Genomic DNA, 15,254 nt, shown 5'->3' on the forward strand with positions numbered 1-15,254 from the left:
GCTAAAGGTCCTCTTACTGTCTTTATTGAGCATGATGCAAAAATGGGGAAGAAAAGAGTTAATGTAAAAAGTTATTGATAGACACAAAAAATAGAAACTTTTCCCATTACTTTTATCCTTATTTTCAACAATGATGGAATATGTTAACAGAAATATTGTGTGTGAACACAGTTCAAATGTTGCTGCTCTAACAATACAATCTGAAGTACTTTAGCAGTAATTTAATAACATATTTTAGCATTCACTAGAAAGGAATCTTATTCTGCATCTGTGCTACCTCATCTTCCATTTTACATTTCTTTGCTGTCTGCTCTTTCAGGTGGCACATTCTTTATGTAATAGACAACTGAATGAAATATTTTTATTTTTGGTCAATTTTGTTTGCTTAGAACGGATGTTTTCTGCAAGAAATATGTTCTTGTAGATAGGGAGATAGCTTGGCAGTAGAAGGATGTGGATTTTGTTTGCAGTTCTGCCATTTCCTCTGCTTACTTTCAGCTTTGTACATCTGCTTTTGTACCTACATCATGTTATTTTATCTTTTTAGTCCTGTAGTGAGCAGCTCAAACTCTTTCAGTTTATAGCATATAAGAGCTTTAGAGCCCCTCACATTGATTATAAAAATAGATAACCCCACTGGTATACAATTGCTATATATACTTGCAATTTTTATTTTGTCTTGTATACACCTTATTTTGCAAGTTTAAAGTATATGAGCTCCAATATTTTCTTTAAACAGTTCTTATTTAGGTTTCTAAATAACAGGTCAGGATTCCTGGAAAAGCTCCCTTTGTTGCTCTTGGTTTCATAACTGGGACAGACTAATGTGCAGTGGTTTCTAAGTTTTAAACTTGGGGTTTGAAAGCAGGAAAGAGTAGGAATTACATTATGAAGGGCTGTTATCTCATAGATTTTGGAAGTGTTAAATAAAACAGTGTGTTCTGAAGAGCAGAGCACATCAGTCTGTGTGTTTGCACTGAGATGATTTTGTTGTAAGATAGTGGATGGTGAAACTTCTGAACTGAGACTGCTGCATTGTCTTCATCCTCTTCAAAGCAGAAAAATGAGGGAAATACTTCATAAAACTGGTGACAAGTGATTCCAGCTAATGGCATTTTATATCTCTGTATGTGTCTATGTAGCAATATAAAGAAAATTCCTGGATTTAGGAAAGCAAACATTCAAATCTGTAGGTCTTGCTTTGGAATGACAGTGATCAGTTTTGTATCAGCATCTCTGAATCCTGGGATCTTCGGTGGAAGAAAAACATCTGTTTTGGAATGTGACCAGTGGGTAAATGGAGTGGAAATCATTTGCTGAAGGTTCTGGGAATCTTGTTCATTGATTTGAACTACTGTGTAGTGCTGCAGTAGATATTTGTTTGATGGCCATGAGAGTTTTGTTGATGCTCAATTTACTGTTTCTCATTCTGCAGAAATACTGGAAAATGTAAGACTAATACATAAACCAGTGTCTTTGCAACCCCGAGGGCTGATCAACAAAGGAAACTGGTGCTACATCAATGCTGTATCCTTCCCTGGGAAAAAATTAATGCTCTTAAGTTGATATTTTTATATTATATCTGTCAGAGTTTTTTTGGAATGTTCTGGTAAGTATTTTACAAAAGTGTTTTGTTTTCCCAGATCCTGCTCCTGTGGTTAAATGTTGAAGTGTAGCAGCCAGAAATCCTGGGGGATTTTGGATCATTGAACTTGGTGTGCAGGGTTCCCCTGCACAATCCTGTTTGCAGTTTGTTACCTGTGTCAAAATATTTCAGAACTGTAACTTCTCCTGACTGAAATCCTTGTGATTTCTAGCAGTGTTTCCCCATGACTCTGTGCATCCATTTAAATGGTTATTCCTCTTTTGTACTTGAAGTACCTGTTCTTACACTTGGGCTTTGTTTTGCAGTTCTAAGTGGATCATTTGGGTTTGTGCTGAGCAGGTTATCACTGTTGTATCATCTGTGTAAAGCAGCATTTAATTTAAATTAATCCTACTACAAGCTTACATATGGAAGATGAGTTTGCTTGTAATGAATTGGAGTTGTATTCCCCTGCAAAAATAACTTTGCCCTGAGGAACAGAAAGCACCTTCCCTCCATGGTATATTATGATATTAATAAAAATATTAATAATTAAGAAAAATTGTCTCCCGTGTCCGCACAGCTGACTGCAGGTGATACTTCTAGTGCTGGCACTGCTAGTGAAAAATGTTAACACCAATTTCAAGACTGATCATGGCAGATGCTAATAAACTATTTCTAGGCCAATGACTGTGCCTTCAATAAAGCTTTTATCTTACATAACCAGCTCTGCACTAATTTGGTTATATACACTATACATCTTAGCTCCCATTTTTTCCATCTTGAAGTTTTACATTGGAATTTTTTACTCAGTTTTTGCACACTGTAGGGATCAAATTAATCTCTCTCTTCAGCTGCTGAGATCGATGCCTTATTTTGTCATTTCCCTTTCCCTCCAGTTTTTTAAGTGCTTTTCTTCTGTTCACTGCTGTCACCAAGTTGTGATGTTTTTAGAGTATTATTCATTCTTCCAGCATTCTCTGGAGTTTTCCAGGTTGTTCCCTTCTCTTTGCAATGCAGGATGTCTCACATCTCAGCAGGTTTTGCTTTGGTTGCGGTGGTGACTCAGCACCCTTAAGTTTCAGCTGGTTTCTTCCATTCTTCTCAGAAAATGTGTTCCAGGTTATCTCCTGCCTATTTTCAAATCCTTAATTCTCTAAAGTCTTTCCTATGAAAGTTCTTTTCTTCTCCTGCTCCTGGATGAAATGTTTCCTTACCCATGACTTAAAGTTTTTGCCATGATTAAAATGCCACTGAAATCACTGCCTGTTCCAAGATGCTGGGTTTTTTTTAATACAACTTCTGTACATTATTGGTTAACGTTGTGATAAAGCTTCATCCTCTTTTCCAGTTAAATTCTTGGATTGATCTACCTAATAAAAACACAGCTCTGTTTTTCCTGTCGTTTTGCATATAACTGAATATTTGGTTAATACACAGATGCCATTTTCTGCATGTTTCCTTAATGCCACTGCATAGACCCTGCAAGCCTTGGTTGCTTGCCCTCCAATGTATCATTTAATGAAGTCCATTCCAATGTATTCCAAATCGCAGAGGCCGTGCACCTCCACACCAATGCTAGACAGTTTGTAAGTAGCTTGGGAAAAAAGGAATAAAAGTCTGGGATCTGGCTAAACTCTTGCAGGAATACCCAACAGTGGCTGTTGTTAGAAGCTGATACGTGTCCAAAAGTTTTTCATGTGTTTTTGGGTGACCCTTTTATAATGAACTTGGTGTTTTACAAGTGCTTGGATTGTCAAAGAAGATAATTCCTGTTGCCTTAGGAGTATCAGTTTTGTGTAGTGTTCAGTGTGCAAAAATGAACTGTGAGAGGTGCAAGGACCAGCCCAACACCTGGGTTTCACTGCAGTGATCAGGTGGATTTTATGTCTGAACTTCACCCAGATTTCTGTGATATTCTTTGATTTTGTTTTGTTTTGGCAGTCAGAATGACAATTACCGAATTTTATTATTTATTCTTCTAAGTGTTAAATTGCTGCTCATGTCCAGTTGCTTCCCTTCTGTTTCAGTGTTCGTTTAATGAATGAGTTCACTAATATGCCTGTACCTCCTAAAGCAAAGCAAGGTGAGTGGGAGCAGGGGCACAAAGCAGAAAATGCTGGGGAGAAGCCTTTGGGGTAAAGAGCTGCATGGGGGGAGGTGTTGCACCTTGGATTTTTTTCTTCTGTTTGGTGAACCAAGTGTACAACTGCAATAAGAACAGATTTTCTGGAAGGTTCACTTAATTGTGAAGATGCCTACTAAGAGCATGCCCTTTCTAAGAAAATCAGTTGAAACTCCCTGTGTTTTCCTCCACTTCCTTCTTTACATAGCTCCAACTGTTTGTTTATCAGATTGCTCAATTCTGCTCCTTAAATCCTGAACACTCACTGATTTGGAACAAAATGGGGCCATAACAGCTCCCTTAAGCAGTTGGAGATTGCCTGCAGGAATATTATCCTGGCTTCTGATTCCAGTGGGAAAACTTCAGCCATACCTGATTTTTCCTAATACATATTTAGGCTCAGTGATGATTATGGAGTGAGGAATAACATATTTTTTTAATGCAAATAAATGATCTTAAAGGTTTCAGTTGTTTAATCTTAATTTTAAGCCAAGTCTGTTGTATTGCAAACTTGTAGAAACAAGCACATTCCTGAAACTATTCTTTATGTAACATGATAAGGAAATGTCAGGAGGAGCTGGTTGTTCCAGTGATTTCCAAACAGTTCAGACATTTCTGTGGTTTCTTTCTGTGAAACAAATCTTACTGGCTTATGCAACTTATTGTACTTGTAGGTCATTTTGTTGTGTAGTTTTCAAGGACAGTTCTGAGGCCTTGTATTGCCATTAGGTGGAACATTTTGTCAGGCTGTTCTTGGGGTTTTTATTCTGCAGTGAGCAAAAGTGATCTGTTAGAATTGCAGATACACAAAGGGTTTAAGGACATGTTCTTCGCGTACAAAAGAAATGCAGAATTGCAAGTAGCACCAAAAGTGGTTTTTTATGATGGCTGTTGATATTCTTGTTAATCTTCTTCGAACTTTTCCTGACTATCTGTAAGTTTATGCAGGACGATATGTTTTAAAGCAATAAGAGTTGTATCTTATAATTTCTAAGCTCAAGATTCCAAAATTACAATTGAACTATTAGTAAAAAAAGTGATGGACTCCAAAACTAGTGATATGTGAAGAGACTATTAAGTTATAATGTGAAAAACCCCTTTTATTTATTATTACTTACATTAATTCTATTTCACCTTGCAGCTTTAGGTGATAAAATAGTGAGAGACATCCGACCAGGAGCTGCCTTTGAACCAACCTACATTTACAGGCTCTTGACGGTTATAAAGTCAAGTCTGTCAGAAAAGGTGGGACTTCAAATCCTTGACTTGTGGAACTGCATTGCAGGGCAGTCCCAGTCCTTAAAACTCTGCAAGGCCAAACCTCAGGCTCTGCTCAAATGCCACTAAAATCAGCTCATTGAGAGTTCATGGTAATGAAGCTCGACTGTCTTGGGACCTGAATTACAGGAAAATCTTAATTACAGGTTTGGCAGTTTGATATGTCAGAATAATGGGAAAATTACTGTTGGAATGGAACATCTCTTTTTATAATGGAGTTACAAATTGATTTACATTTAAGAAATGAGCAGTTGTTCATTTTTATGAGGAATTCAACTAAGACTGATTGAAGGTCAGGTTTAATTTCAATATAAAGAAAATAAGAACTCAGACCATCCTTTGCTTTGGCCTTGGCTTGACAGCAACTTTTAATAGTGGTTGTAAAAGAAATGGGGAGAAAAAAATTCCAACTCACACATTAAATGGAATTTGTATGGAGAAAAATGTAGAATTCTTGTAGACATTGTGGCATTGATGTGTGTATTTACTGCTTAGCACAGTTTGGGTTTAACTGATTAAAAAAGAGTTTGTCTTATAATAAAATTTAAACTTTATTTGACATAAATTTAGACTGACTAGTTCCTAAATTAGCTAAATTAATAGAAGAATGCTGGATTTGTTCAGTGTCATGAAGCTTCAGTTAAAAGAACACCATGAAAATATCATAGAATTAATTGAAAAAAAAATATTCTGTTCAGGGCAGGCAAGAGGATGCTGAAGAATACTTGGGATTTATCCTCAATGGACTACATGAAGAAATGCTGACCCTCAAGAAACTTCTCTCTCCACATAATGAAAGTTAGTGGATTTTTTTTATAGCAAACAATTCATTTCAAATACTGCTTTTGTGTGGTGATTCCATAATACAGAGTAGTGCTGTGTTATTACAGGTTGCTGTATAATTAGGTTGAGATAGGGACAGAATGCCATGTTTTAGAGGACTGGCACATAACTAAATAATATTTTGGTAAAATCTGGATACAGTGAGTCCATTCTGCCCAGTTTATGAATGATCTGAAGAGTTACTGAGTTTCTGGAAAGGCTTCATGGTTCTGTCAATAATCTCAATGACAATAAGTCACATCTCTGGTTCTCCTAAACAACAGAACTCAATATTACACATTTTTCTGAGCCCTGATGAGCATTTTCTGGGGCTAACTCTAGTGGATCAGTCTTGTTTGTCATTTATAACACATGTAGTATCAGTGGTTTTTGACTCTCCCTAGGAGTTAAAAAATATATGTGTGTCTTTCACTGATCTATAAAGCAACTGTTAAGATCTTTCTTTTTCTATCTAATACAAACCAACATACTAAATGATATGAAAATTCTTACTGACAAAGTTGGAGGAGAATTTGCTTTGAAAGAATTGCTAGAATTTGTATGCAGAGTAAAATGTCAGTTTATAGAGGCTTCAGCTTGAGACCCCTTTACAAATAAAATCCTGCAAGCCTTACCCAGGTAACAATTCAGATCAGTTAGCCAATTTCTCTTTAGTAGGGTAAATTTTTTAGGATATAAAGTCATACCATATTTTGTTCCTTAGCTGTGTGCAGTTTATAACCTGAATTTGGCACAGACTGGGAAAATATTTGCTAAGCCTTGGGTTCCCTGTAAAATACCTGTGCAGAAAAGGAGTTGTATTTAATAATGGCATAATTCTGTTGCCAGAATAACACTTGACTTTCTAATTTTCTACCCCATAAATTTACTACTAAAAATATATCAAACTTTGCTGTTTACATACAGTCATCAGTGAGCTGCCTTCTGTTAATACATGGATGTGTCATGCTGGGAGCAAACCTCGGATATGCTTGTTCTCTTTTTTTAATTAAAACAATGATGCATGAAAACATTTTATCCTCCAAAAATTATTTGTGTTGGGCTTTTTGCCATTTGTAGTGGGTTTTTTTTTTTTTTTTGCCTTTCAAATCCTTTATCAGCCTGGATTTTTTTTTTTTCATTTGTTTTATTCCTTGGTCACTTGAAGAAGTGTCAGTGTCCAACGGCCCTGAGGCTCAGAGTGTTCCCAAGGAAGAGGAGCAGGAGGAGCAGGGGGAAGGCAGCGAGGATGAGTGGGAGCAGGTGGGACCCCGCAACAAATCCTCGGTCACTCGCCAGGCTGACTTTGTCCAGACTCCAATCACTGATATTTTTGGTGGTCACATAAGGTACAGTAGTTCTTCCTACAAGTTCTTGACTTGCAGTGGCTGAATCTTTTAAAATGTTTTATATGAACACACTGTTCTGAGATCCTAAGCCTTGAATTGCATGTGGAAAAGGAGTTTGGAATATTTATGCTTTGAATATTGTCTTAAGAATTCCAAAGCATTTTAGAGCTGCCTAATTTTTCTGACCTCTGAGGAGTCTTATCTCTCATGTTATAAATAAGGGTACTGAGAGAGAATGAGATTCACAGAGTTGAATCTTGACAGTAAAACAATGAACTAAAACATAAATCTGAATTTTAGGTTATTCAGACACTTCATGCTTCCCAGAGTTCAATAGTAAAGAAATATTAAAGGCAAAAGAAGCCTGGAAAAATGTAAATTACTACAAGATGTTACTGGAATGAAAAGAATGTGGCATATCACTTATGTGCAGGTCTGATACCAGACAAAGGCAGAAAGTAGAATCTGAATATTTTTTGGAAAGGAAGCCTCCTGGCTTGTTTGGAGAGATGTATAATTTAAACTGTAAAGTAAACATTTGCTAAAAACATACAGCAAAACAAAAACTGCTGGACTTGAATTATTTTTAAATTGGAGACAGACATTTAATTGCTGGTGTTTGACTCTCTGTGTTGCCAGATATTGAGTCTAGAAGTGTGAATAATGTGGGCTAGTGCCTTCTGCCTTGGAAATGCTCTGAAATTATTTATTCTTCTGGGTTTTGAGCCAGACAGCTGGTAAATAAAATGATATTTTCCATAGAATTTGGCAGACAGATGTTTGTAGGTATTGATGGAGTCCTGCATCAATGGTTCACATACCCAAGGTGCTGGTAATACCCCAGGTAAATACCAGAATTTGTTCACAATTGTTTAGCTCATATCTACATGATTCCATCAGTTTTTATATTAAAAATACTGACATGATGCAGTTTTCTGTAGAAGTCCACGAAAAATTATATAAAGCAAAGGTAACACTGGAAAAAGGGAAAACCTTGCACTGAGCAGCAGAACCACAGGATCCAATCCAACATCTGCTGGCACCACATCCACTTTATTTATCCTTCACACCAGGGCACAGCTCACCACAGGAACAGCATCCCCTGGGATGTGGGAAAGCTTCATCCTCAGGGGTGGAGATAGGAAGGACTGAATATAAAACTGCCAGTAGAATTCCACTAAATGAAAGCTTCAGAAACTGGAAAAATCCAATGGGAAAAGCAGTGAGGAAAAGGTGATTTAAATTGGCATCTTTTGGCTGAGGAAACTTCAGGCTTGGGAGTTTTTTAGGCTGTCCTTGAGAGGCTTGAGTCTATTAAATGTCTATTTAGGCAAAATTACTTAAAAATCCCAGCCTATAAAGCCTTTCTAAGCAATATGAGGCTTAAATGGGAAAGTACAAAATTTTCCTGGGAATTCTTGCAGTGCTTGAGTAATTTTTCATTGAAAATTATGCATTTCCCCATGTCCAGCTGTAATTTGTAATTATTTTAATAAGGGACGTTGTTGCAGAGAAATCATAGCCCAGAGAAGGTTTTGCTATCAAATCAATTTCTGCATATCTTGTGAGGAAAATACCCTGAAGAGGTGTTGCAATATAATTTCTGATTTTTATAACAAAGGTGCTGCTGTTCATGCATTCTCTTCCCTCTAAAGGATATATATTTGCCAATATTAAGCTGCACTGGCTTTGTGTTGGTGCTTCAGGGCTTTGCCTGAGTAAAAAGGACTCTTTTGATTATCCTGAACATTCAGATTAACCTGAATATTAACACTTCCTACCTGACCTGGAAATAGTCCAGCGTGGCCAAATGGGTCAGAGCTGTGTTAATTATAATTCTGCTTTCAGTATATAAGAACATAATAATTTATATACATGGACAAAGTCTGGATACAGAAAATGATGGGAAGAAAATGGACTGCCAGTCCTCAGTGGAGCACGGTTTCTATTTCCTATGGCAAGATTTAAGCAAACACTTTAAAATCACTATAAAATTGGTCTTAGAGAAGTGACTGAAAAGATGATGTATTTTTATTGGAGAATCTGGAATCAGCTGTGATTTTTACAGTAGAACACAGGTAGTACTGGCACTTTGCACTTGTGGAGAGCTGTTGGAAAACTAAACTAACAAAAAGAGCCCGGAGGTGAATTTTTTTTTTAATGCTTATCAAAATTTCCAGTTTTTTTCTTTAAACTTTGCATAAATAAAACAGTTCTGTTACAGTCCCATTCAGAATACTCTTGGTAGATGTTAAAATCATTTAAATTGGAGTAAGTTGGTAAAACTTGCTGTTTAACTTTTATATTTGTATGTGTTTCTTTGAATTAAATATTAATCGAGTTATGTAAGTAACTCATTCTTCCTTTAAGGTTCTGTCTGGTTGAAAATCACTCTTTATTTCATTTTGATTCCTTTTCTCTCCACAGATCTGTTGTTTACCAGCAGAGTTCCAAGGAGTCTGCCACGCTGCAGCTTTTCTTCACCCTGCAGCTGGACATCCAGTCGGACAAGATCCGCACCGTGCAGGATGCCTTGGAAAGCTTGGTGGCAAGAGAGTCTGTGCAGGGCTACACCACAAAAACCAAGCAGGAGGTGTGTTCTGGTCACTCCTTCTACACAGCCAAGTGCTAAACTTTTAAATTAAAAGGGTTTTCATAGAGCTCTGGCTTTACAAAGAGTCATTGGAGCACGCTTTAACAAAAGAGGTACAAACTTTTCAGAGTGTCCTGGAGCAGTGAGATGTCAGCTCTGAAATAAAGCCAGGCCTGTAAATAGCTGGCTTTGAGTAAATAAATAAAAATAAATAGCTGGCTTTTGAGAGAATTTTGTAAATAGCTGGGATTTGAGTTTATGTAATAATTCATTGGGGATTTTAATGGTGACTATACTATTCTCCATATTAATATTATAGTATTATTAATATCACTATTAATACACTATTATTGCTATATATTTTATAATATAACTATTAATATATTATTATTACTACTTACTACTAATAATATAAATATTAGTAGGCTGAACTGTGGTAAAGATTCATAATACTATGTTCTACATCAAAACTTACTGATTCCTAGGGATTGACAGATGCTGTTAGTAAAGGAGCAGCTCTTCAGAGTAAATACTTTTTATTTTACATATAATACATGATAGTAATAACTGCAATAGAAAAGTACTTACAAGGAGGAAAAGCATGCCTTTGGTTTGGCAGTTTGGAGGACAATCATTAAACTTCCCTCACTAAGGCCTTGCGTTTTGTTCTGTGGTGAGTGGTAATAAAGGCACCTGTGGTGTGCAGGGATTGCTCACATGGGAATTCCATGTGCACCGTGGGTAACTCTGGAATTGTAGGTGTTCCCTCTGACATTCATGTCTGTTAGTTTTCAAACTCCTCCAAGTGAGAACAGGATTAGATAAAGAAAGGTTCATTTCCCTTGAAAAGCTAAAGATGAGTAGCAGAAATTTGTTTACCTTGAATATTCAGAGCATATATTTCTCCAGTTGTTTTCCGTGTGAAGGAAACATTTGCAAACTGATTATGATTTACCACAAAGATCTTGTTTTGCTTGCCATTTGTTTTTTTTTTTTCTTTTTTTACTGCAAATGGTTTAAGGTTTTTACTGTAAACCCAATGCTGGGTTGGAAGAAATGGGTGTTCAAATTAGGTGCTGCAATATTTCAGAGTTTGGATGGAAATACAAGCACCCACAGTGTCTTCCAGATCTTTTTTTCAAAAGAAATTCAAATTGAAATAGTTGTTTTTTGTATTAAAATTGTAGTAAAAACACTGAACATATTGTCTGTAGAACCTTGGAAAGAGATAATACTTTTTCTCCATGAGTTTCTATTCAACGCGTAGGTTCTAGCAGAATCAAGCCATGTATTGAGAAATAATATGCTAATGCTTATCAATAAATAGATTTTTCTCAATTAAAAAAAATGGAGAAAAACCTTAAGCAGTTATTTTGAGAAACATTTACATGTCTTCATTTCTAGGAAGGGAAAACATTTTTGTTCCGCAGTTCAGAGCTCAGCTCCTGGTTTCCAGGCAGAAATGTTGTGGATTGTTTGGTTATAATTATATAAGAATCACTATTTAGTGGAGAAAAGTTTGGTCATAACTCACATTTTTCTCTTTGAATATATTGAGTTCTCCTTTGAAGCAATGTTAGGATTGAAGATCCAGTGGGCTTTAAGTCACAAACGAGCATTTATCATAAATTAATACTGCAGTAATAACAAATCTGGAGGGTTTGCTGCTAGTGTATTTAAATTTAAATACTTACATTTAAAATTATATTATTATTAATTTTGATTTTTAAAATTAAATGCTCTCAGGTGGAGATCAGTCGAAGACTCACCTTAGAAAAGCTGCCCCCTGTTCTTGTTTTACACCTCAAACGCTTTGTGTATGAGAAGACCGGTGGATGCCAGAAGCTGATCAAGAATATTGAATACACTGTTGATCTGGAAATCAGCAAAGGTAAGAGATTTAGGAACAGAATTGCCTTCTCTTCATGGGAAAGAAAATGTTGTATTTCCTATGAGTGTGTGTGTTTTAATTTCTCCCACAGAAGGTTTTGTCCTCATCGTTGTATAAAATTTGGTCATTTGGGTGAATATTTTGTGGGGGTTTTTTATGATGAAAGATCTTAAAGCCTTTAGCACTTCCTAGGCAATGGGCTGGCCAAATGAGAACTTCTTGTGCATTTATAGAGTGAGGATACAGGCTGCTGAGGGCAAATATGGGAAGTAATCATCTTGGATCTGTGTCCCTTTCTGTACAAGATTGTTGCTAATATTGGATCAATATTGGACATCTTTATCACAAATTTAATTCAGAGGAGGGACAAATTATTTAATGAGTGGCTGGTGGAAGGAAACTGCTATTTTACTGGAAATGCAGCCTGAAGGTAGACAATCCATAGTGCAGAGGTTAAACAAGGATCCTTTATTTAACAAGTATCCTAGGAGATACTGACTTTAAATAGTGTGAGATTGGAAATTGTCCAGCGTCTGAAGCTTGCCAAAATAATGCCTTTTGTGTTGAGCTGACAAATGGACTATTAGCCAGCCAGTAGCTCAAATAGGAATAAATAAAATCAGTGTATACTCATATCTCAACTGAGATCTGGACCTTGTCTGGCAGTGCCCTTTTGTTTTACTTAATATTTTATTTTGCAATATTCTTTTAAGAATGTAAGCATGACTTGGAAGCTGAAATTGATTCATTAACAGATTTAGAGTGACAGTTGATGCTGTCATACTGACAGCAGGAATGAAAAGGGAAAAATGGAATAGTCTGATCTTTTACTGTGTCTTTTTTCTCTTTCATTTTTGGTGGAATTTTTAAACCTTTCATAAACCACAGTGTTCAGCAAACTTGCAAATTCACTCCCTTGATTACCAGTTTCTAGAACCATGACCGTTCTTTAAAGGCTGCAGAAGAAATTTCAATTAAATGTTCTCCTTTGTGATCATGTTGGTTTCTCTGAAAAATAATTGATCCTCTTGCTATAGATTTCCTAATGTGTGGCTGTTTTTCCTCCTCCAGAGCTACTATCTCCTGGTGTGAAAAGTAAAATTTCAAAAGGCCAAAGAACCTACCGGCTCTTTGCAGGTATTTCATCTGTTTGTTTTATTATCTGTCTTTTATTTATTGTTTCATTTATCTACATTTTTTATCTTTGTGTTTTTATTTGTGTATTTCATCTCTCTTGCAAGTGCAGATTCTGCATATGAAATTACAGAAACACTGGGTTACATGAAGTGTTTTCTTTTAAATTGCCCTGAAGTAGCTGTGGGTGTGAAATTCTTGTGTTTAGTGGGGTTTGTTTAAAAGGGGGAAATCTGGTTGTGCTATAGAAACACTGATTTGGACAAGGGCTGGGAGTGCCAGGACAAGGGGAATGACTTTGCAGTGCCAGAGGGCAGGGTTAGATGGGATACTGGAAGAAATCCTTCCCTCTGAGGGTGGGGAGCTGCCTGCCATCAGGATGGGGTGGGACACGGAGACCTAAATCAGCTCCTTGGTTTTACAGCCAAATCCCAGGGCCCTGTCCCAGTTTCCTTCACTTTCTCCAGATCTAAAGATGATTTCAGCCATACAAAGCCAAGATGTTCATCCCACCCCAGCCTCTGGATGTCATCCCATTGGGATTGACATGGGCCTTGACTACAGGCAGCTGGAAAATCCCATTTTCTGTTTCCCCATGGGCAAACCAGTCCCAGTCACCATCAGAAATACCACCAGGGGGATATTTGGGAGGGAGACGTGTCTCCTAGGACACATGGAGGCTTTCTTCCCTGTGAGGTGGGGAGACCCTGGCACAGGTTCCCAGAGGAAGTGTCCCAGTGTTCCTTTGGAAGTGTCCAAGTCCAGGTTGGACAGGGAGCAACCGGGATAGTGGCAGGTGTCCCATAGCAGGGAGTGGGATGGGATGAGCTTTAAGATCCCTTCCAATCCCAGACCATTCCATGATTGTGTCTGTCCCACCTCTGGACTTCTCCATGCTCCCTTGACCTAGAGCTGGGGATGTCCCACAGCAAGGCATGGAACAAGCTGAGCCTTTATCTCCCATTCCATGACCTGCGCATCCCAAAGGCAGGGAAACCCTAAACCCCGAGTTCTTCTACACCGTGGGCGGGATCTCTGGCTCCCACTTAACCCCTGCTGTGCCACCTCCACCCCCGTGTGTCCCCACAGTTGTGTACCACCACGGCAACAGCGCGACGGGCGGGCACTACACGACGGACGTGTTCCAGATCGGCCTGAACGGGTGGCTGCGCATCGACGACCAGGCCGTCAGGGTCATCCACCACTCGCAGGTGGTCAAGGCGGCCCTGGAGCGCACAGCCTACCTCCTGTACTACCGCCAGGTGGACCTGCTGTGACCCCACCACCCCGCCCCGTAGAGCGCCAACATCACTAACTTTTTCTCCTGTAAATGCTCTTCTGAGTGAATTTTTTTGGGTTTTTTTTTTTTTTCCTGTTTTTCCTCCCTTTTTATTATGTTTTTGGTTTTTTTTTGTCCCCTTGCAACTGTGGGATAGAGTGATAAAGGAAGCTGCCGTTTGTGCACAGCAGAGTTTGTGTTGACTTTTGACGTTGCGGAATGAAGTCGCTCGGTTGGAAGCCTCGTGAATCACAAAAAAAAAAATTAAAAAGAAATAAAGTTCATCCGAGTTAATGCTGAATCCTAAGATAACAAAAAGGGGATTTGCATTTAATTCCCACTTTCTAATTGCGTAGTAGAAGAAAACCCTGCACCAGCAACAGAACTTGTAGATTTCTGTGAAAATGTTTTATCTTTACTTCAGTAAAAAAAATAAAAAAATTTAAAAAAAATAAATAAAAAGCTCTCTCTGCTTCCCCAATAGTTTTTTGATAAGTGGTAAAATATGAGCCGATGTGTATGAGATGGAAATGGTCCTTTGTGCTTCAAAACATGTACAAACTGCAGAGTTGCTGGTTCCTGATAGGAAGACACATTTTAATAATTGTGCGATGAGAAACTGCTTAAGTACACATTGCAGATCAAATATTTGGAGTTAAGATGTTAGTCTATATAGATGGGTGATTGTAACTTTATTGCTATTAAGAAATTTCAAACTGCATTTATGCTTCTGTGTACATGAAATTAAGAAAATGGGCAAAATAATTAAGATTGATATTTCTTTAAGTCTGCTTTGTTTAATTTTGCTGTCTGCTCTCCTATAATGTTGAGTTCCTAATTGTACACAGTTTAGTGATACCTAGAAGTATAAAGTTGTCGCCCATCAATAAAAGTCACAAAGTTGGTTTAAGGTGTGTGTGGGTTTTGTTTTTCCTCAGGTGTGAATCCTGCCCTTGGAAACTCCAGAAGTTTCTGTGTAGCACTTCTCAAGGTGTAGGGAGCCTTCCCCAAATGAAGTGGAGATGATTTTTCTTTGCTTTTACAACTTTTTGAAACTTCAGAAATGTTCCCGTTTTACATTCAGGTGGAACTGAACTTGGAGGGGAGAGGGAGAGGGATGTGGTGGTCCCAGGGCTGAGCACTGAGCAGCCAGGAGAGGGGATGGAATTCCTTCAGTGTCCTCCTGGAAACTCCTGCA

At 37.8% G+C, this 15,254-nt stretch overlaps 1 protein-coding gene across 1 annotated transcript in view; it reads left to right on the forward strand.

The window, feature by feature from the left end:
• The window catches only part of USP10 (ubiquitin specific peptidase 10), a 47,310-nt gene extending 32,344 nt beyond the window's left edge, over nucleotides 1-14,966 (forward strand). Inside the window, exons 5-14 of the mRNA XM_068203145.1 lie at nucleotides 1,436-1,527; nucleotides 3,065-3,174; nucleotides 3,616-3,671; nucleotides 4,852-4,955; nucleotides 5,687-5,786; nucleotides 6,979-7,159; nucleotides 9,587-9,752; nucleotides 11,499-11,643; nucleotides 12,715-12,780; nucleotides 13,867-14,966. Coding sequence (XP_068059246.1) covers nucleotides 1,436-1,527; nucleotides 3,065-3,174; nucleotides 3,616-3,671; nucleotides 4,852-4,955; nucleotides 5,687-5,786; nucleotides 6,979-7,159; nucleotides 9,587-9,752; nucleotides 11,499-11,643; nucleotides 12,715-12,780; nucleotides 13,867-14,054 — 1,208 coding nt within the window. The 3' untranslated portion in view covers nucleotides 14,055-14,966. The remainder of the gene's footprint in view (nucleotides 1-1,435; nucleotides 1,528-3,064; nucleotides 3,175-3,615; nucleotides 3,672-4,851; nucleotides 4,956-5,686; nucleotides 5,787-6,978; nucleotides 7,160-9,586; nucleotides 9,753-11,498; nucleotides 11,644-12,714; nucleotides 12,781-13,866) is intronic.
• Nucleotides 14,967-15,254: the final 288 nt, after the last annotated feature.

The sequence above is a fragment of the Anomalospiza imberbis genome, chromosome 12 (assembly GCF_031753505.1).
Source record: "Anomalospiza imberbis isolate Cuckoo-Finch-1a 21T00152 chromosome 12, ASM3175350v1, whole genome shotgun sequence".
In the NCBI taxonomy this organism is placed as follows: Eukaryota; Metazoa; Chordata; class Aves; order Passeriformes; family Viduidae; genus Anomalospiza; species Anomalospiza imberbis.